The following is a 21,566-nucleotide window of genomic DNA, read 5'->3' as shown; positions in this document are numbered from 1 at the left end:
AACTGTTAACCGTGGTAATGAACCAATCCAAGAGACATATTAATAATGACATGAAGAGACACGTTTATTGTTGATTGTTGAGGTGGTGGCAGATTTATTGCTTGTTTGCCAGGAGGGAGGGTTTGGCCCAGCAATGGTGCAATTAAAAACAAATTGAACACAAGAACAAAGAATCAATAATCTAACCGGGCAACTTTTAGTTTGCAAAATACAAATATAAATTAATTGACCTGAACACAGTTGCTAACTGGTCATTAATGTCTGCTAGCTGGCCAATCGGAGCACATAACCCACCTACTAAATTCATTGCAGTAGACTGAGATTGTACATTTCTAGGTCTTACTGCCAGGGCAGCAATTGGGGGTCCGCTAGTTTGAGGGTGATTTCCAGGACCACTAAAAGAAAATGACTGAATGACAAAAGTTTTCCTAGCAGCTCCAGATTATGGACTGTTTCCAAAGTTTTCATGAAGAATTTATTTATCCAGCAAGTACATCGCTGATGCCTTCATTGTAGTACAGCATTTCCCAAGCATAAGGAAGCAGATGGGATAGATCCAGGCATGCTGCTGTTCATGATGTGGGCTTCACTCATCTCCCGTGTGTTTCCAAGCAAAGCCATCCTTTGACACACTTGTCCCCCATAAAGGCAATTGATTTTTTTCACTCTTGCACACAGCGATAAGAAGAAAATATTTCAGATATTTTGGTATTATTGTTATGGATTTGTAAAATATAATGCAAACTTTTTTTTAAAGAGATGCTTATTTGATCGTGCTAAACTAGACTGGCATCCCTAAGCAGCACCTGTAGTGAAAATCATAAAGTTATTTCTTGCTCTTGCCTTCAAAGAAGTTATAAGAAGGGAAAAAGAGAGTTAGGTTGACCAATAACTGAAGCGTTATTTAAAAGGCACAGGTATCTAAGGCAGTGCAGGCAACTCTTTAGTGACTAGAGTTGCAGACACGCTGTGGTTTTGAGATTCAGGAGCTCTACAATAGCGTAGTGTGAAAGACACTAGTCCTATGTAGCTATCACTGATCAATCAATTACAGCTAAGTATGACATAGAATTCAGAGCCTCTGCTGCAATAGTTGTATTTTGGTATCTTACTGGGCATGTGTGGCCGCCAGTCCTTGTGTTAAAGAACACAAATACAGACATTTCCTTCATGACACGGATTTAGTTAGGAGCGCAGCTTTTTGTAGGATTTGAAAATCCAGAGAGAAACGGAGGAGTCAAAACAAGAATTGTTGGAGGGATAGAAGGAGAGATGGTTGCTAGAGATGAGGGGCTGTATGGACAAATGGATAGCTGTGAAGGATGCCAAAGCAGAGAAAGAGGAGCTCACATGGAAACCATAGAGTGGTCCCGGATCCTCAGCATGCACAATGATGATCTAAAAAGTTTTAATTATGTCATTATCAGAAGAAGTCATTAACAATTCATCATATATTTCAAGATAACTAGAAAGGAGGACTATGGCTTCTCCCAGCAAAAAGAAATGATAAATGTCTGAGGTGATGAATCTGCCAATTACCCTGGCCTGATAATCACACATTATTTACATATACCAAAATGTCACAGTGCGCACCATAAAAAAATGTACAGTTACTGTGTGTCAATTAAAACAGAAAACACATTTTAAAAATCTGAGCATGTGCATCAGTAATACTTTGGCAACATTGTCACAATAATGCAAGATGAGAAAGAGACTAACCATAGGGTGTCAGGAAAGGGTAAACCAGGGGAGAAGGAAAGCTTTCACGTTAGTACTTGAAGAAACAAGGAGAAGGGAAAGGAAAGACAGGAGAGGGAAGAAGTAAAACTCAAGTCAAAGTTTTGCAAGGCGATTCTGCTTCCACAAATAGAACTGTGAATCTAGAGGAAGGAAGAGGTTCTGGACTCAAGAAGCAGAGTTCATGTGAAGACAACTTCCATGGCCTTTCTGATCCTATATTCCCATCCCCATTCAAAATGGCTACAACTATTACTATCTTCTGAGGTTAGCTGGAAAATAGAATTGTATCAAAAGATTTCCACACCACCCGAAGAACACTGGTCAAGGGTAGTACTATTTGGAAAAGTTCTTATAGTGGTTGCCTTATGAGAACCTTGCTCCACTTCTATTTTCTTCCATTTATCCATCAATAAAGAAAATTGTTGGAGAAATAATTACCAAAGGTTTTGCGTATTTTTTTTCCTTTGAAAAGCCAAAATAGGAACAAGCACCACGGGTAGTTACTGTAGTTACTGTTCTTGAACTTGACACATGCTAACTAGATGCTCAAAGCTGGGCTAAGGAATTAGGGCAGAGGATCCAAGTATAGAGCTTCTTGCTCTCTTGAAGAAGATATTACTACTCTGAACTAAATATCCCCTCATGCTGAACTGTGAACAAACCTCCTGGAGGGTGAGGTCTCCAGGTTTGCTATGTTAGGGTATGATTTGTCTAACTAGGGATGTGATATGCTGAAGTGAATTAAGAGAATGGAAGACATTGCTAACTCACCCTCTGTTGCTCACAACAACAGAATGTGTGAGAAAAGACCTTTGTGCTTATTGGAACTATAGGCTGACTGGCTTCTGAGAGCATAGGCTGAGATCATCCCTCAAACTGAGGAGAACACAACAGCTATTTCATTTCTCCTGCATCTCCACACAGCGATGATGCTGAGAACCAGCTTTGTAAGAGTCTCAGTTTATTTCACTCTACTGCAAACAAGGCAGACGGCAGACCCAGGCCCCGACACTTCTCTCCCTGGATTCTGCTTCTGTACACATCTCCATAGCAGATGCCAAGACTGGCAGCGCCTTCCTGGATCATGTCAGAACTCTGTCTCAATCCAAAACAAGCCCACATACTTCCCAAGCCAGGACTCCAACGGAAGACAGAAGGATGTCCTTTTGGCAGCCACATCAACCACCTTTGGCATTGGCCAGAAATTCATCCTGGGTCAAATTCTGTTTGAGTCTCATTTACCTTGGAAAATATCATCTCTTCATATTCCTACCATGAACAGAGGCCAACTGTTGCAAAAGGATCAAGTGCTTACCACTTTTCTTCTGCATAGAAGCTGCCCACCATATGTGGTAGAGGGTGGCCTGGAGCTTTCGAGGCCACAGGAGAAACAGATATGAAACTTACCAATACTGTGTATGACAGTTTTGGATGTGAATGTGTGTAAATGCAAAAGCGCTTGAGTACTAAGGGTTTCATTCGGAAGCAATGGAACAAGGCTCCATATTCTCCTCACAGGAATGTAAAAACAGATCTGATTAGAAAGGAAAGCATCTTTTTTATAAATGTGTTTTGGACTGTGTTGTCACAGACTGAACACCATATCGTGAAAGGCATCCCAACCTGGGAGATTAGATGCGTCAAGTGGGCATCAATTCAATCCTGGCTCCAGAGGTATCAAGTTCAGATAACAGTTGGCTAACCTAATCTGAGATCAGAGGACAAGTGTAGACCTCATTCTGCATCCCAGGTCAGGAGACACTGCTGGGGTCAGGCATAGAAGAAGTGTTCATGGTGTAATTCTAGTTTGTACCATCGACTTTGCTGGATTTTGGAATCCTCTAAGACACATACCTTGGGAATGTCTGTATGTTTACAGACATGTTTAGCTGAGGAAGGAAGACTCGGCTTCAATGTGGGCTGAGTGCCAGAACTGAGCTAAAGAGGGAAGGCGTGGTGAAACCTGGTATGCTCAGTGTTCATCTCTTTCCTCTTTTGACAGCACAGATAATGTGACAAGTTAACCCACCATTCTGTCACCATGCTTTCTGTGCCATGGTGGACTGAATTTCATTGAACCATAAACCTAAATAACCCCCCCTCCCCATTCACTTGATTCTGTTGGGTATTTTTCCATAGCCAAGAAAACAAACAAACAATTAATATTCTTGCGAAGGAAGTTTCCCAAGATACCTTCCTTTATCATGTGCAGAGGGTCTCCTGAAAACAATAATGCAATTATTGATTCCTTCTGTGGTTTCAGTTGCCTTCTAAGTCACTCTAATCCTCTAACAAAAACATGCAGGACCAGTGAGATGGCTTAGGAAGTTAAGGTCTATGCAAGGCAGACTGATGACTGAGTTTGATCCACAGGAACTACAAGGTGGAAGAAGAGAATTGAAACCAACAAGTCGTCCTAGCATGTGTGTACCTACACACACATGCACACACACATACATAAATACAGAAGTGTAAGAAAAAAAGGAAAAGGTAATAGAGGTGATGTATAGATGATCGACAATATATGATAGATGAAAGACAGACAGACAGGTACATACATACATACATACATACATACATACATACATACACACATACAAGTAAAACAGTTTGATGTGAGGTTTTTTTTTTTTTTTTTTTTTTTTTTTTTGGTTTTTCGAGACAGGGTTTCTCTGTGGTTTTGGAGCCAGTCCTGGAACTAGCTCTTGTAGACCAGGCTGGCCTCGAACTCACAGAGATCCGCCTGCCTCTGCCTCCCGAGTGCTGGGATTAAAGGCGTGCGCCACCATCGCCCGGCTGATGTGAGTTTTTAGAGAAGGAACAGGAAGGGGAGATAACATTTTTCCTACATTTTCCAATCTAAAAGGTGGGCAATGTCCAGAGTCCCCATAATAATGCCATCAAGATGCCCCTAAATTCTAAGGAGTCCTATAAATAAATTATAAATTAGTAAAAGTTTGAGCAATCTTTCTTATTGTCTCATCGGTGGGTAAAAGTAGAAAAGACAGACTATCCCAGTTTAAAAAAAATCCTTTGAAAAACTATACTGAAGAATCATAAGACAGAAAAAAAAAACAGAATTATCAGAAAGGACTCTTGCTTGAGTAATTCAGTCCATCCCCACCCCCACCTTTTGTCAAAACCAGGGCCAAGGAGCCCAGAGATGATCTTACATCACTCTGTACTACAGATCCTTTAGCTTGTGTGAGTCATGTGCACAGGTGCATAGATCGGCTGCTGATAGACCCTGGCTTAGAACCTTGTTTTAAAATGGAACATGTGGGCATAGAGAGGAGGTGAGAGGAAAGGGAAGAGGGAGATCAAGGAATGGAAAGCAGGATACATAGATAGATGTAAACACAGAGAATTTTATTTACCGATGTTTGTTTGTTTGTGTTTGTGTGTCTGCATGCTTGCGTATGGGGTAGGCCATTTGTTGATGTTCAAAGGCCAATTTGTGAGAAATCAATTTCCTCCCTCTCATACGTGGGTCCGGGAGAATGAATCAGGTCATCATGCATAGGAGCAGGTCCTTTGACCCACTGAGTCATCTCCCCAGCCACTCCAGGGAGGATTACAGAGGGCATGCTGCACAGAGAAAAACAGTTTTACTGCATTCTGTTCATCCCAGGATCAGAAGCCAGGAAGGCTATGTCCCAAAGACACAGGCTTGCAATGTTCAGAACCATGCTTCGGCTCTGGAGGAAGTTTTCTGACGCCCAGGATTATTCTTTCCCACTCTTCCACCGGGCTCCCGTGAAGAATGAGTGTGATTATAATTTAAAATCAAGGCTGAATAAATTAAATTTATTTCAGGTTGACTGCTTGCTTTTCTTTAAGCTCATAATTATACACGTTAATTCAAATGACTGTGTAATATTTGGGAGAGGGGAAAATCACAGGAAGAAGAGGTTTGGTACAAAGGAAGAGATGGAAACGGTTTAGTCTCTGAAAAAATTCTGCCCCCTGGTTCTCCCTGCACTGCCCTGCTGTAAACCTTCTACCCAGGAGACAGTGGCCCCCATCCCAGAACGTTTCCTTGAGCACACGCCCTTTTCCATATCACCTTAGAACTTGTTTCCCCATAAACGGCAGCAAGTTCCTGCCTGTTCACTAACTCCATATTAGCAGTGTGGCAAAGGGACACAATACTGGGGGACGCAGAGCAAAAACTACCTAAATTAAGAGGTGCTTGGCCACTTCCCAGCCAGCCTAATTCATTCAAATCTCTGCCGACTCCCTGAATCTCAATTTCTTGCTTTATAGAGTGGTGACTCTGTGCTCTGTCTTCCAGGGATTGTGGAAGGAATAATCAAAGGAGATAATGCATGCCAAGTGCCTTGTTGACTGTTTGTGTTTTGATAGCTTTTTCCCCCGGTGCCAAAAGCTTAACCCAAATGAATAAATGCAGAGGAGAGAATTTAAACCACTTACTAGCTCTGTCAGCTAGTGTGGTTTCAATCTAAGCCTCGGTTTCTTTATTGGTAAGATATAAAGATGATGCATATTTTTGTGGAGTGGACGCAAAGATCAATTGAGACATGGTTAGTGCAGAATGTAGCCTACGCCAGAACTGACTGGGGCTCCATAGCAGTCGGGTGGGCAGAAAACGAGATTTCTTTACTTGTTAATCGAATGTCAGATGGTAACTGAACAGGCTCCAGGTTAAAATATCCAAAGCCCTTTGTGTATGTAGAAATTGTAGAAGCTTTTTGTAGAGTCTTCTACATGTGAATTTAATAGTGTTCATATTCTTCTGTCAGTATGCACGTGTGTGCATGCAGGTGTGTGTGTGTGTGTGTTCCTGTGCTGTGTGCATGTGTATAGAAGCCACACTATCTTCCTCAGTTCTCTCCACTTTATTTTTTTTTGGGGGGGGGCAGGATCTCTTACTGTATCTGGAGTGTGTTGATTCAGCAAAATCTGGCCATTAAGCTCGAATACATGCCTGCCTTTTTATGTGGGTGCTGGGGATCTGAACTCCGAGTCCCCTGCTTGCATGAAAAGCACTTTACTGTCTGAGCCATTTCAGCCCAGGGTCATCCTTTCTAAGCCCATAAATCTAGGCTTTGCAGAAAGCATGCATTCCATGAAGAGAAATACCTTACAGGCCGCCGACTTTCTAAGCCAGCTGAGAAAAGAGACTGAGAATATCAACACCCCTGAAGCAAAGACAGATCCAATTTCCCTACTGCATCCATTCTCAACAAATAGCAACACCCCAGACCACCAGCCCTCATAGATCTGCTGAGGTTTCAGAATGTTGAGAGTTAATGAAGACTAGAATGACAATTAAATCCTGGATCCCCAAAGGAGCCAGGGTTTTCAGTACTTACATAGGATAAAATGGTAACATTTAAAATGTGTACCCCTGGAGGGATGAGCTACTAGAAAATTAATTATCTTCTTTCTGCCTCTCTCCCAGCCTCTTTGTACCATTTATGGCAGCCTTGGAGTCCCTCTCTCACTGCTCACTTTCTTGTGGGAGCTTTGTCCTTAATTTCTAGTGGTACAATTCAGTATCGGCAGCAAGAAAGAAACAAAACACAATAATACACAAGGAAAAAATAAACAGAGAAAAATTTCCATGGATCTAGAGCAGAGAATCAAGTAAACGTGGTTGGCAGCAAAGGCATTGGAGTAAGCTGAGAGGCAGATCTTGCAGTTGTATTATTGCAGCAACAATGAAGCCCACTGAGGGAAAAACCTCTGGTCAAGAGAATAAAATCTCTGACCTAAGTGGAGTAGTAACGTTCCTGTTGGGCTGGATCAATCACTGGGCCAACGGCCACCCTAGGGAGGCAGGCTCTCCTGGGATGCCACACTAAAATGATGGGGAGAATAAATAGCTCTTTATGGAGATGCTGTACTTTTCCTTCCCGGAATCCCACTCTAGTGCAGTAGCTTACTGTCAAGCTGCTCTCTAAGTAGGCCCACTTTTCCTCTTTCTATCTCTTTTCTAAGTATGCTTTCCTTAACAGTTTGGGTTTTGTCAACATTTTAGCCTTCTTTATTCTTTCTCTGAAGCCTTCTTCCCTCCATTTAGCTGCTAATCTACCATGTGTCTGATTATCATACCAGCTTAACTGGCATGACTGTTTTCTTCTCTCCTCCACTCTTTCCTTGGATAGTGGCTGAGGTTTGCAGCATGTCTGCTCTGGGATTTTTATTTGCTTTGAATTCCAATAAAAATTGTATTAGCTTCCATTTGAGTCCATTCTTGATTTTTCTAAAAAAACTAATAACCTCAAGAGTGGATCCTGATTTCCCTGCATCAGTGCGGTTACGGTTCAAGACCCAGCTCTACTCCTGACTTACTGAGTAGCATATCAGGTCCCCAACATCCTAACCTATGCTCACCTAATTTGCAAATGGAGATAACAGTCAATGCACTGCTGCTTCCCGGCGTTTATTGGGGGGGTGGGGATCAAATGAGACAGAGATTATAGGCAAAGAGACAGAGTACAGACATAGATCAAAAGGAGTAAAGAAAAATAAGCCACATAAAGATGGAAAATTCACAGAGTGTGCAATATGTATATTATTATATTTTCTTTGAATATTTTGACTGTGAAGGAGCTAAGTACAGAGAGACATTTCATTGTATGTACTGCAAAGTTAAACCAACGTAAAGGTAACTTGACCTCAGAATTTGAGTCTAAGGATATGTTGCTTTGGAAAAGAGGTTCTTCTTTTGTTTTCACAGAGGATGATAACCTGTGGATTGCTTCCAGACTAATATGGTTTGATAGACCAAGACCTCCTGAAAGGTCACCTTGAACATCCCTACAAACATTACTTTGTCCATTAAACAGCAGGAAGCAGTTTATAGAGTACTACACCTAAATTGCCAAATATTGTTTTTAAATTTTTATTTATATTTAAAGGGGATATGCTATAGAGATTTGCATTGATATGGATCCTGGTTTATTGATGTGAATTTAAGGTCAATCTTGTTATATGTATATTTCTGCTCCTGATTAAGGTATTATGATTGCATATTTCATTTTAAAATGTAATGTATAATTAAGAAATATTGGTTAATAGTCATCTATAATAGTCAAGCTTGTAGTCATGTTAGTTAGATTTTATAGATGTACAGAGATGTATTTCAGATAGATAGGTATTCTTCAAATCTTTCAGAGACCTTCAGAATATGGCATTTGAATGTTTTAAGAAATTAGAACTTTTCATGACAGTGGGACACACCTGCTCCTGGCAGCACCAATTACTTCAAGAGGAAGATGGACATCAAAGAAACTACTTATGGTGTAGGTTAGACATTTGGGCAAGAAATTGCTCTTGCCTGGACTGCTTGATGAACTGGACATGCAGGATCCATAGAGAAATGACTGCTGAATTTGTCTAAAAGTGAGAAGATCCTTTGGGTTTCCTGCTTCATGAAAGTGTCTGCAAGACATTCTGCAGGACACAGAAGAAGGTGATAACAAACTGCCAATATGGGTAGACAATCTTTGAAATTTCCTGCTTTGTGGAAAAGTCTGCTGGATACTATGGGCCTGTAGGATGAAAATGAATGCCCCAATGGTACAGAAGAACACTGGGTGACTGTCCAGCCAGTAAGATGTCTCTGTCAATTCTAGAGTTTTGGAAATGGCTTACAATACACCTCCTGTTTACTTAGGTAATATTATATCCTTCTGGACTCTATGATGGAATTGAAGAATAGATAGAAAGTAGATATAGTTTTTGTTAATTATGATACAAGATAAAGTAGATATAAATATTGTAACTGCAATTCTCGTTTGATATCTGTTTTATTATATGTAATTTTACTATGTTAAAGTTAAAGAATTCCTTTTTATTTAAATGAAAATGGGAAGTGATGTGGGATTTCCCTCTGTATGCTGTGACTACCATTAATGAATAATGAAACTGCTTTGGACCTATAGCAGAGCAAAACTTAGGCAGGGAAAACTGAACTGAATATTGGGAGAAAGAAGGGCAGAGCCAGAGAGAAGCCATGTAGCCCCGCCAGAGACAGATGCTGACTGTTGCTGGCCTCATGGCGATACACAGATTACTAGAAATGGGTTAAATTAAGATGTAAGCATTAGCCAATAAGATGTTAGAGCTAATAAGCCAAGCAGTGATTTAAAAAATAGTTTCTGTGTGATTATTTCGGGGCTAAGTGGCCAGGAACTAACTAGCTGCCTTATTCCTACAGGCATCCTTGAACAGTACTAAGTACATGTGTGGAATCTGTGGCATCCTTATTATGACATACTTCTTAGCTTGTCATAGTCTAGTCTTCTCCTCCAGGGAACTTTCTCCATCACTATCCACTGAACCTCATCAGACAATGCTTGGCTTACTTTCCACTCCTGTCTTCTTGGAGAGGCTTCAGAATCCCTTGTTCGGATGCTGGTACAGTTGCTGACTCACCTTGTAGACAAACACCCCCGAGTGCTTGTAATGCCTCAGTGTGCTAATTGATGGGGTTGGAGATAAAGAAGTCATGATTCCCATTCTCTAGGAACAGTTAGCCTTAGTGGCTCAGCTACCATCAAACTAGTGAACCCCTGACATGACAGAATCTCAGACAATGGTATTAAGCTACAACTCCACCTTTGTGCTATCACATCTACATGATGCGGCTCTTTCAGAATGCCAGAGGCTTTTATCTCTGCAGTGTGTTTCAAGACCACGATGTCCCCAAACTCAAAAAAACAGGTATTCTCATTTATCCCTCCTCATTCAAGGCATTAAGGATCAATTCTCACAACTGCCCTCAGCAATATCTCTTAGGTGCCTCTCCATTTCTCCAGGCAGGTCCACAGTCCAAGGTCAAGACACTGATTTGGATACTGGATACAGCCTGTAGCCTCCCCTTGTTCTCCTGTGCTATCCCCCAACCTCTAGCAGTACATCCTTGACCAGCTTGCCAAGTGAGTTTTCCTGCTGTGACCAACTTGACCCAAGAGTCACAATTCCTCACTGTTCTGGGCTTCTTTTTGCACTCCTTACACAGTCAAGATGACATTATTACACAGGCTTATGTAGTGACATAAAATAAACTCCTCGGTGGCCAAGAAGTATCGGAGGGAACAATGGTTGCATTTTAATGAAAGTGGCTTATAAACAGGTATCCTTGGGAACCAGTCCCATCTGACATGTGGCAAAAGGTGCCATTTACAATAGTCTACAAAGCATCAAGAACCACGGCAGAACATCTCCCAGGCTTGGACATAGCTGAAGGAAAAATAACCAACCAAACAACAACAAACCAAAGCTAGCAGCTGCATGGGATGCCTTTCCCTCTTGCTAATGGCATCCAATTCACAGCAGTAATGAGATATTAATATTTCCAAATAGACAGAAGATAAATATTTTTAAAAAAAAAAACAGACAAGTTGCATCTCGGAAATTTTTCGGTTTTTCTTATTGCAAAATCAATATCCATCAGCGGTTTGAAATTAAAGGCAAGATTAGGCCTCAGTTTTCTACATGCCGTATTGTATTCCAAAAGCTTTCTACTCGGTCAGATAAATCTTCTTTAAGAGGATTAGGAAACTTTCATTATCTTTATCTAACCTGAACTAACACCAAGTCTGAAAAATTAATCTATGGACTGGACAAAAGCCGATGACTGCTGGGAAGTGAGAGGACCTTGGCTCTGTCTCACTGAGTGGTGAGAGCAATGGGGTTGCTGCATCTGCCCCCTGAGGATTCTACATTGTTCACCAGTGTGGGCAGGAATGCCCTCGTCCAGCTCAGGCTCCTGGTCTCTCGCTTAATGGAAAATCCCGTGTGAGGAATGTTCTAGTGGCTGAACATCCTTTATCTTCCAGCCACCTGCTGGCTTGCTTTTGTACTCCACAAGCTCCTGGGAGGCCATGGATGTGGAGAATGGGAGGAACTGACTTCTTTTTCTTTTTTTAAAGATTTTATTTATTTATTATGTGTACAACATTCTGCCTCCATGTATGCCCGCATGCCAGAAGAGGGCGCCAGATCTCATTACAGATGGCTGTGAGCCATCATGCGGTTGCTGGGAATTGAACTCAGGACCTCTAGAAGAGCAGCCAGTGCTCTTAACCACTGAGCCATCTCTCCAGCTCCAGGAACTGACTTCTAAGATAGGAGAAACTGTAGCCCCTGTGCCCCAATTCTCACACTGTCCATAAGTGCCCCCTTCCCATACCAGGTGACATTATAGGCTTCCATACCATACTCCAGGAATCACCCAAAGTGCATTGCAGAGGAATCATCCCTGAGACCACTTTCTGTGAGCTCCATGTGTGCAGCCTCAGTTCTTACATGCTTACATATTTGTCTCATCCTGTTGATGCCAACAGTCTGGGTCTGTCTCCATACAGCACCTGATAACCTTCTTTTCATTTCAGTGCCACACCCTCTGGATGTGAAGACCACTGTGCTTTGCAGGTTTTGGAGGTGCCACCTTCAAGACTGAGAATCTTAGCTCCTCTGGAATCAAGCCCATGTGGCAAGCAGATATTAGGACATTCCAACCCATCTTCAATCACTATCTTAACCAGTGTATCCACTGTCCTTTGAGAAGGGACATGTATGTGCCTTTAGTTCCAGATAGCAACCAATCTTGAGTCTCTTAGCAGTGATCCTTACCCAATCACCTGCCCTCTGGTTGGGACACATAGGTTGAAACCAGCAACATCTGTAAATGCCCATTCCATGACAGGTTCTTTAGAATCTCTGAAATCATGAGGGGTAGAGATAAGAACCAACAGATTGGACAGAAGCCAAGCTTTAGTAGTGTGTCTCTCAGAAGAGCTGCTGAGGATGACAAATATGATTAGACCTATCTCTGGCCCAATATATCTATTGCACAGTGTCCCCAGAGGTAGACATGGATGCTGAGCTGGTAATGGCTGCTCTGTCCAAAAAAACGAGTGGGCATATAAAATGGTCTATGTGACTGAGAGTGAAGAGATAATAACTCTCATCTACTGTGGTCTATGAAACCAACGGAAATGAATTACATCTTATTTTGCAATCTAAAAGTAAAAAGGAAATCAATAATATCTATTGAGTCTATGGCAGATGGAATCTGATAAACTGAAGTTGATAATGACCAAATGCTGCACAGGCCCCTTTCTGAGAGCTCGGAGGATGTCTCTAAGATATTAGCTGTATGCTTTGAGAGAGGATAACCTAAGCTTCTCATTTGGTAGAGGAAAGATGGGCGTTGGGTGATGGAGCTCTTCTGTTTGAAAATCCATTCTTACCATAATAACATAGTGCTTAAGCCGTGATGGCAACTGGGATAGTTCAAAATAAGTTTACATTGCTTGTTTGCCTTGCCTCAACATGATCTTCAAATTTGTGTGACTGCTATCTACAGGTCTTTTTAATTTAATATTTTGTATCTGACATCTGAGATCATTTATTTTTAGTTCAAGAGTATGATCGAAATTAATAATCATCAAAACACATTTGATACTATACCTGTGCTAAATTAACTCAGATTTTTTTGAAAAAATGGATGATGATACTGAAGCATCCTTTCAGCTCCTTTTAATTGCATGAATTTATTTCCAATCGTATGTATTTATTTCCAACATTGACTTGGAGATATCATTCTTGTAAGGTCTCTCTTGGCTCCACCTTGGGACTGTAAGTATAAACTTAGCAGGAATGCCAAAGAGGACCTAACTGATGAGAACTCAGCATCATTTCCAGAGCACACATGGCCGGTTTCACATCAATATCAGCCTTTTATTATGAAACAAGCCTTAGAGAAATAAAGGCCTCTGTGATTAATACTGCATTTATCTGTGTTTGAATCCTGTGTCAGCTTCAAATGCTAAGTTTCTTAAGAAAGTTCAACCTCATATGCACAAAGGCTCCCTGGTGAGAACAAAGGGCTAGAGAAATAAAGAAAAAAATTGAAAAACTTCTAGAAGATTTGCAATTCTTAAACTGTGGATTTAATAGAGGAAAGTGACCTTTTGTATCTTTATTCATAAGCACAAAGACCAAGGTCCATTTCCAAAAGGAACACCGGGCCCAGGACCAGCTGTAACTTACCTTGCACTATGAGGTGGACCCGAGAGGTTTTGGGGTGATTGTCTGTCTGCACCGAGCAAGTGTATGGACCTTCATCATATACATCCACATTCTGGATCATGATACTGTATTGGGTAGGCGTGTTGACCAAGATGATCACTCGAGGGTCTATGGACCACTTGTCATTCCCAGCATAGAGGATTGTGCTGCGGTTTAGCCAGGCTACCCTGGTGACCCGATCATCTATGGTACACCTGTGAGAGGGATGTGGGGATAGGGTAGAGAAGAGAGGAAGAATAGAGCGAGAAGGAAATAGGGAGGGAGCAAAGGAGAGAGGGAAAGAGAGGAGAGACAGAGTGGTTATACATCTGCTCTTATATGGCAAGGCAGAAATTAAACAGCAGCAATACTAAAAGAAGACAATCAATTATTAATGTAACTTTGTGAACACAAGGCAAGGGAGGCTTGAATCATCCAGAAGAAGCCTTGATACAAAATCATTTCTCCTTGATTTAGGAACATATTATGTGAATGTCTCGCCTGCACATTGCTTTTCCTCTTACTTTACCCTCAGGCTTATATGAAAATTCGTTTATATTTCTTGAGCACATTTACCACGTTCGCAGTAGCAAAGACCCAGAGGCACAAGGGACAGAAAGTAGATCAGTATTTCAAATAGGTCACAGATAATCCATGAGTAAATACTTAACTTGTAGTTAATCAAGACTTAAACTTATTTACCTCAGACCTCCCAGGTACTGGTAATCTCCTTGTGCCCCTAAGCTCCTCAAAGCCTGCAAAGATGGGTAAAATTCACCTCAGAAAACCAGAACTTTCTCAGGCGCTCCCAGCTACTTCCAAAGATTGCAGAGGAGGCAAGATTCCCAGCAGGGCCATTCTGTACCCCTCCCTCACTCCTATGAATGCAGCCTGCAATCACAGAGAGTCCTTCAGCCAGTTTCCCCAGCCATGACAGGCTGGGAATGCAAATGACAATTGCTTGTTGCTGTGTATAACCTGCAGCCACTGGTGCTCAAAGGAGAGCCAAATGTGCCTGCAGCTGGGGACGGACATTGGCAGATGCGCCCCAGGAGCTGGGAACCTGAGAAGAGATAGAGGAGGACGCAGAGTGCAATGTGCTCTGAAGGGTCAGAGATGTGCACACCCACAACCTATTGCTGCAAGCCCACATAAGAGATTGGCAGCAGAGCTGATGCCCTGGCATCGACAAGATACAGGTGGGGCTTAACATCCAGGTAAAATCAAGGCTTCCCACACAGTCTGACCAGGGCTGGGTGGGTGCAGAAGTGCTCCAAGCAGGTTGAAGACACAGCTGGGCTCCTAAGAACAGAGTTTGGCTAAGAGACCAACCTGCAAAGTTCAACCTGCCACAAATGAATGCAGGTAACGAGGAGCAGCTGAAGATGCTAACTTTCACCTGGGGCAGTTTTATAACCTTTGGCGTAGCTGTAAACTGATTTAGTTAAACTGTAGCTTCAATAATTCACTTTTGGTGTGTAGAAAATAATTCACTTGAAAATAAAGCTTCCAGGGAATTTCTTTGATGGGGACTGAGAGTCTGTGTGTGTTCAGTGGAATTTGAACACTCTAGTGGTTGATAATCACGATAATCCACCTTCAAAATTCATGAGCAAGCTCTTCTCTAAAAGTCATAAGTATATATTGTTCCTCTTTGAACTTGAGGTTATCCTTCCATTATATGTCCTCAGCAGGATGCATTTTATGCTTGAAAACATTTTATTGATCACCTATCATATTTATCTGTAAGGAAATATATAGAGATTGAATTTCAAATTTCTTTTATGTCTTTTGGCTATAAAAATCTAAGTAATAATATTTGCTTTTAAAATGACTTATCACCACAAATGTAAAATTGGCAAAACAATATAGATATCTTGCACAATTTAAGTAATAATTAACCATAAAAAGTTAACTTGGATTGTAAATATAGAGCTTAATCACATGGGTAAGCCTGTTTTTCATACCACAAATTAAGAAATCATTTACTTCTATAATGAGCTAACATTAGGATCAATTCTATTCTACTCTTGCTTTTAAAGAAACCTTGTTCACATAAGCCCAGAAATGGCAATAAAAATCTCTAATAGCAATGACACTGAATTCTCTGAACGCCTTCCAAGATATATGGCAAAAACTGCACAGTAATATAGCTTCAAAAATTATTTTGATACTCTCACGGCTGACAGTTCAATTAGTTCCTCCTTCAATTTCTTTTAAAGCAACGAATTGAAAAAATATCTGATTTGCAGTGGGGTTTGTAACCCAATACCACATTCACTCAGTTTCTCAGTACCTGCGTAAAGTGTACAGATAGCATCTTACCAGGGCTTATCCAATGGCTGTTAATGACATGCTCTTCTTTCCCTAGATACATCTGGTTTAACTCACTGTGCTCAAAAATACTGTTTTCATGTGGTAAGTCATACCGCCGTCTATGAAAACCATCTCTTTGAGCTCTGGCTCAAGGGCAGAGGATTCAAGACACTGCTAGGAATTTGTCGCCGCTGTGGGAATGAGACTTCCCTGCTCTACTACGGTGGGGCCCTTCCTGAAGGTTAAGATAATGCTGGTAAGATGACGGCAAGATAATGGAGTTACAGGGAAATACTGTCTCCTGGATGATTGTGACGGGGGCATGCTCAGAAGAGAAGTGGTCCAACGTTAGGTGCTTTCTCAAGCAGAGCAGATGGAGAGAATCAACATCTTGAAATCCATTTCCTCCAAACCTATTATTTGACTTCATCCGGGACCAACAACCACAGACTGAATATGCACGCAGCCCCGGCAAATGGTCCCAGTTGCAGAAGAAAAGTGTGGTTTGATATTTATTAATCCAAACCCTTCCTTTCAGGGAAGAGCACAACCCCAGTATCCTTAGAAGGGTCCAGTGCCCTTGGGGAGATACATCCTGGTGAACGGCCCACGCTCATCTTACTTGATCTTTAACTGGGCCTCATCAGTGGATATGAGGTACAAACAAAAAGGAGCGTCTGTGGAAAGCCCGAGAAAGCAGTTCTCAGAACCTACGAGCAGCAGAGAAACTCGGTGGGCTGGTGGGGCTGGCAGAGGAGAGCAGTCCTCTGCATGACGGCTCTTGGCTCCCGGCTCCTGGCTCCTGGTTTCTTCCTAGCACCATATGACTCTGCCTGCTCCTCTGAACAGCGGGATAGAACACTCAGGAAGGATGTGAGCAGTGTGCTCCAGTGATCTTCAAAACCTGGGCTCTTTCCTTGCTCTTTGAGGCAATGTGCTGGACCCTCTTTAACGAGAAGCCCAGAAGGGAGCATGTTTGATGTCAAATAAGAGTGAGCCAGTAGGCAAGGTGAGGAAGGTTAATGACAACTTCCTGATGTCTTCAGAACTCCTAAACATGTAAAATCCTCACAATCCAAGCCAGCCCTACCTAGTAGTCCCGGTAGAACAGAACTCATTGCAGCTGGGCTGCAAATGGTCCCTAACAGCAGAACTTGTTGGCTGTTCCTCCAGGAGCACTTGGGAGAACTTCTCATGTATTGCATCCATTCCAAACAACAGACTTTAAGAAACCATTTACATCATCCATAGTTTAGAGGTAAGAAAGCCATGGCACAGTGATACTCAGTCACTAGTTTCAGAGAAGAGCTAGGCCAATGAAAGCAGGTGACTCACACTTAGGCAGTCAGTGATTGGTGTCCTCATAGGACTAAAGCCCAGAAGCATTTGGCTGGCTGTATTTAATCACAGTTGCATAAATCTACAACACTTCATTTTTTCATAAATGACAAAATAATTTAAGAGGAAAGGAAAACCACTTAGTATCATCTTTTCCATGTCCTAAAGCCATGGTAGTGTGAGGAGGGTGGGTAGAAATGAGAATCAGGGTGAGCCAAGAAATGCCTGCAAGGCACCTTGGGGACTGGAAGGCAAATGTTCTCCAACTTCCACTGAGTCTGAAACAGGAATTACAAGGGTTGGGTTTATTCTTTGTTTTGTTTCTCATTTTCAGAGGTGACACTGCATTTCAGGCAAACCTACACCTGAAAACACAGGTTTCCAGACTCAGCAAACATGAAAAACTCAGGCCAGTAAGGCTTGCTCCCTTAAACTTCCAGCCAGAAGGTTGCAAAGACCTGAGCTTGCCCTTGGCAAGCTCCTTAGCTGCTGCTCTGTGGACTCTTCTTGAGAATGTCTTTCCTTGAGGAACTAGACAAGATACTGTTCTGAACAGACAGAAGATGCTTTCGCCGAAAACATTAACTCCTCACGTGGGCCATAAGACGACTAAAAGTAACTTGAAAGGTTGGCATCTCTGTCTTCACTTTGGACTTGACTCCTTGACTGTCTGCTTACTTCCCCATAGAAGCGTGCTCATTGCTCTCAAGCTGTGTCTGTGAAGAATCCATTGGTACCTACCCAACATCTTTCCCCTTCAAGGCTGAAGAAACAGACAACAGGAGCTGGGTACTGTCCGTTTTTTACAATTTCCTGTTCCAGATTCCTAAATGCTCTTGAACTTCTCAGATCATTGTCCTAAAACTATAGTTATCTTAGATGCCAAGAACAGCAAAGGCTCCCGGGACAGGCCACCTCCCAAATAAGAATAGTTACTATGGTTTCCAGGCAGAACACTAGTATGGTAGCAATCACTTCCTGAGAACCAGGATGTCTGCTCAGCCAATAAGGATTTCTTTAGATCCATTTGCAGAACCAGACTGAGACAGTGATCAACAAACCTACACTCCTGGAGACTAACCCTGCTCAGTTATGCATACTTCTGGTCCCTTGTTCATCTCTTTTCCCATTTAAACCTAAATCCCCTGCCAGGACCAGAAAACGAACTCAGGTCATTGGACCCCCTCCTCTGTGCCTTTCCCAAGTACACTGATTAAATCCAGCTCCTCTGCTTTTCACAGTCACTCTTGTAATTAGGTGGCTTCCTGCAACAGTCAGGCAACTCTCGTCTGTTGGGGCTGCTGGTGCTGCACCTTTTATCTTGAAAATTTCATTTTTAACACCCGCTAAAATTTTTTGTCAAAAGACTCCATTTCCTGCAGTGCAAAATCTGCAAACTTTAACACTTTTATGTTCTTTATTCCTGTTTTTTATTTTATATTTGGCCTCCGAGAATGCAAAAGTAAAATTGCTATCACTCAACTGACACTTAATGAGCACCTACTATATATAAGATAACTTTCTTCAACTGAGAATAAAGAGGCAAATTCCCTGTCTCATGAAGCTGCATTTCTCGCAATACCAAAAAAAAAAAAAAAAGAGATACAAACAGATCATTTCCTGTGACTGAACATGAGCTAAAAGGAGGGACCTGTGGGTGTTGGGCAGATCTGGGGGTGGGGTGGGGAGGAAATGTCCAGCTGGAACCTGAGTCAGGTGATCAATGCCAACCTCGCTCAGCCTGAGAGCAGGAGCATGCTTAGCTGGAAACCATGTCCAAAACAAAACCAAGAGTCGCACATTCACACAAAAATCTGCAGCATCATGAGACATTCGTGGACTTGGAGAACAAGACTCTTAAGCCGGGCTCACAGTGGATTCTTCCTGTAATAATAACTTCATAGATGTTAATGCTGGAAGCATCGGTGACTGGTATTTAGGGGAGCAGAAAGGCCTTCACATTCTCACTGCTGTTATTGGAATCATGCCTGAGACTCTACCATACTCAGTAGAAAGCCAGGAGATGAGTCTCAGGCTCTGATTACAACTCATCATTGTAAACCTGCATTCTCTTTGCAATGTACTGGGGATGCTGAAGACCCCTGAATTGTTTGTCAGATTGACACAGTTGAACTTAAGCGTGTAAAGTTTCATTTGTTGTACTGTAAATACCACATGGATGGCGACAACACTGGCGCTGTTCACTCTGTGTCACGTCACTTCCCACGGGCCACCTGGCAGCTAAAAGGTGATTAATACATATTTATGACTTAAAAATGCAAGACAATGTTTCTCAAAGTAGCATCAAAAGAACCTTCATAAGATAAAGGAAATGTCTTTGGGAATACATATGCATCATATACATGTGTTTAACATATATATATACACACACACATATATATGCATACATATTGACATATACATGTTGTGTCTCTCTGTAAGGTATGTATGCTATATACCCAAATGCAAACATACACACAAAACACAAGACCCGTATTTTTTTGTATATTTCCCAATCTAAATTTTCATTTATATTATAATTGGGAAAACTATAACCCATACATACTCTGGAAGTGGCATGGTAACAATTAGATTTAAATATTCAGGTTTGTACTTGTGTCTATTATCACACTGCTACAGAAGGAAGTCCTCCTATTCTCTCAGGCTAATGAGAAAAATAGAGGTGACTTATGGGGTCGGTGATTCATTCCTGCCAAGAAAAGCTCAATGAGACCATGTGTACTGTGTAATGAGGGTACCCTAGGGTTGGGTACCTTCATTACACAGTCATCACATTGCAGAGGCTAAATTGAAGAGTAGTGGCCTACAGCTGTCAGTGCCATGGTCCAAGATGTAACTTGGGATGCAATTTTAATAAAATTTCATCTGTTTCATTAAATAAATATTGCAAATGGCAATTTTGATATTTATATGTGCATATAACTTATATTTTAAGAATTTAGAGTCGTGTAATAGAACATGCCCAAGGCATTTATATCTAATTTTATGATTCTATATAAACTGGTTTTAAAATAATTTTACCACTGGGAAACTATGAAAACCATTTTTCTGTTCTTGGACTCTACCTTTAATATACTCTTCAATAGAGTTCTCAATTTAAGGAAAGTGGATAGAGACAATTTGTTTCATGTGAAGGCCCCCAAATACACTTCTCTGGATTATCTCATTAGCACACTTTCCAATATTAGATCGGTGCTTGTTTGTCTTGAATTTTACTTTTCCACTAATTGAATGTTAAGTGACTTTCTGTTAAGAAGATTCTTTTCTTCCAAACCTTACTGAGTTTCTTGATGTAATACATCAAAATATGTTAATAATGCCAGTTGGAAAAGCAGGAAGAATATCCTGCTTTAGAGAAGTCATAGAGCAATAATAAATGACTCTTCAGAACAAAAGAACAAGCAAACCCACATGAAATATCTTTAAATCAACTCCCAAATTGCAAAAGCTGTTCTCTTGGGAGGCTTTAACTTCTCTGCTGTTTCTTTTTCTTTTTTTTTTAGGTTCTTTTTTTTTTTTATTAAGAAAGAAAAAAAAAATTTTCCGCCTCCTCCCAGCCTCCCACTCCTCCCACTCTCCCCCCCCCTCCCAACCTCCCCTCTGCTGTTTCTTGAGTTAAAATAGAGGCGACTCTGAGGCATCAACAAGACTCTAAATTATGTAAAGGAAAAACCTTTACACTTCAAGCAGTCAGGAATCCAATGGTAGTAATGACTCTACTGGAGCTAATATTTGTAAGAAGATATTGGTTGAGAATATTCTAAGAGCCTCGGGAAAAAATGGGGAGGAACAAAGAGCTTCTCAGAGAGGATTCAACCCCAAAACATCTCAATAGGGCAACTGGTTGCCCTAAGGGGCTGCTATGCACATGCGTCAAAAATGTCTTTTACACTGGAGAGTGGTGTCTGTCCAACACCAGCTGGAGTGAAGATGTGACATTCATACGGAGATGCATGCTCTATGGATTTATTGTTGTTGTTGTAGTTGTTCTCATTGTTGTTGTTGTTGGTGGTGGTAATGGTGGTGATGGTGGTGGTGGTGGTGGTGGTGGTGGTGGTGGTGGTGGTGGTGGTGGTGATGGTGGTAGTGGTGATGGGTGGTGG

The 21,566-nt window shown here is 41.6% G+C and overlaps 1 protein-coding gene across 11 annotated transcripts in view; it reads right to left on the bottom strand.

Annotated features, from left to right (window-relative positions):
• Nucleotides 1-21,566, bottom strand: part of Opcml (opioid binding protein/cell adhesion molecule like) — a 1,135,312-nt gene that overhangs the window by 246,676 nt on the left and 867,070 nt on the right. For all 11 annotated transcript variants that reach the window (XM_026779033.1, XM_026779040.1, XM_026779038.1 and 8 more), the window contains one exon: nt 13,771-14,003. In XM_026779033.1, coding sequence (XP_026634834.1) covers nt 13,771-14,003 — 233 coding nt within the window. The remainder of the gene's footprint in view (nt 1-13,770; nt 14,004-21,566) is intronic.

The sequence above is a fragment of the Microtus ochrogaster genome, chromosome 5 (genome assembly GCF_000317375.1).
Source record: "Microtus ochrogaster isolate Prairie Vole_2 chromosome 5, MicOch1.0, whole genome shotgun sequence".
Lineage (NCBI taxonomy): Eukaryota > Metazoa > Chordata > Mammalia > Rodentia > Cricetidae > Microtus > Microtus ochrogaster.
Note: the sequence above shows the minus strand (reverse complement) of the source record. Positions and strands in the feature narration are given on the sequence as shown.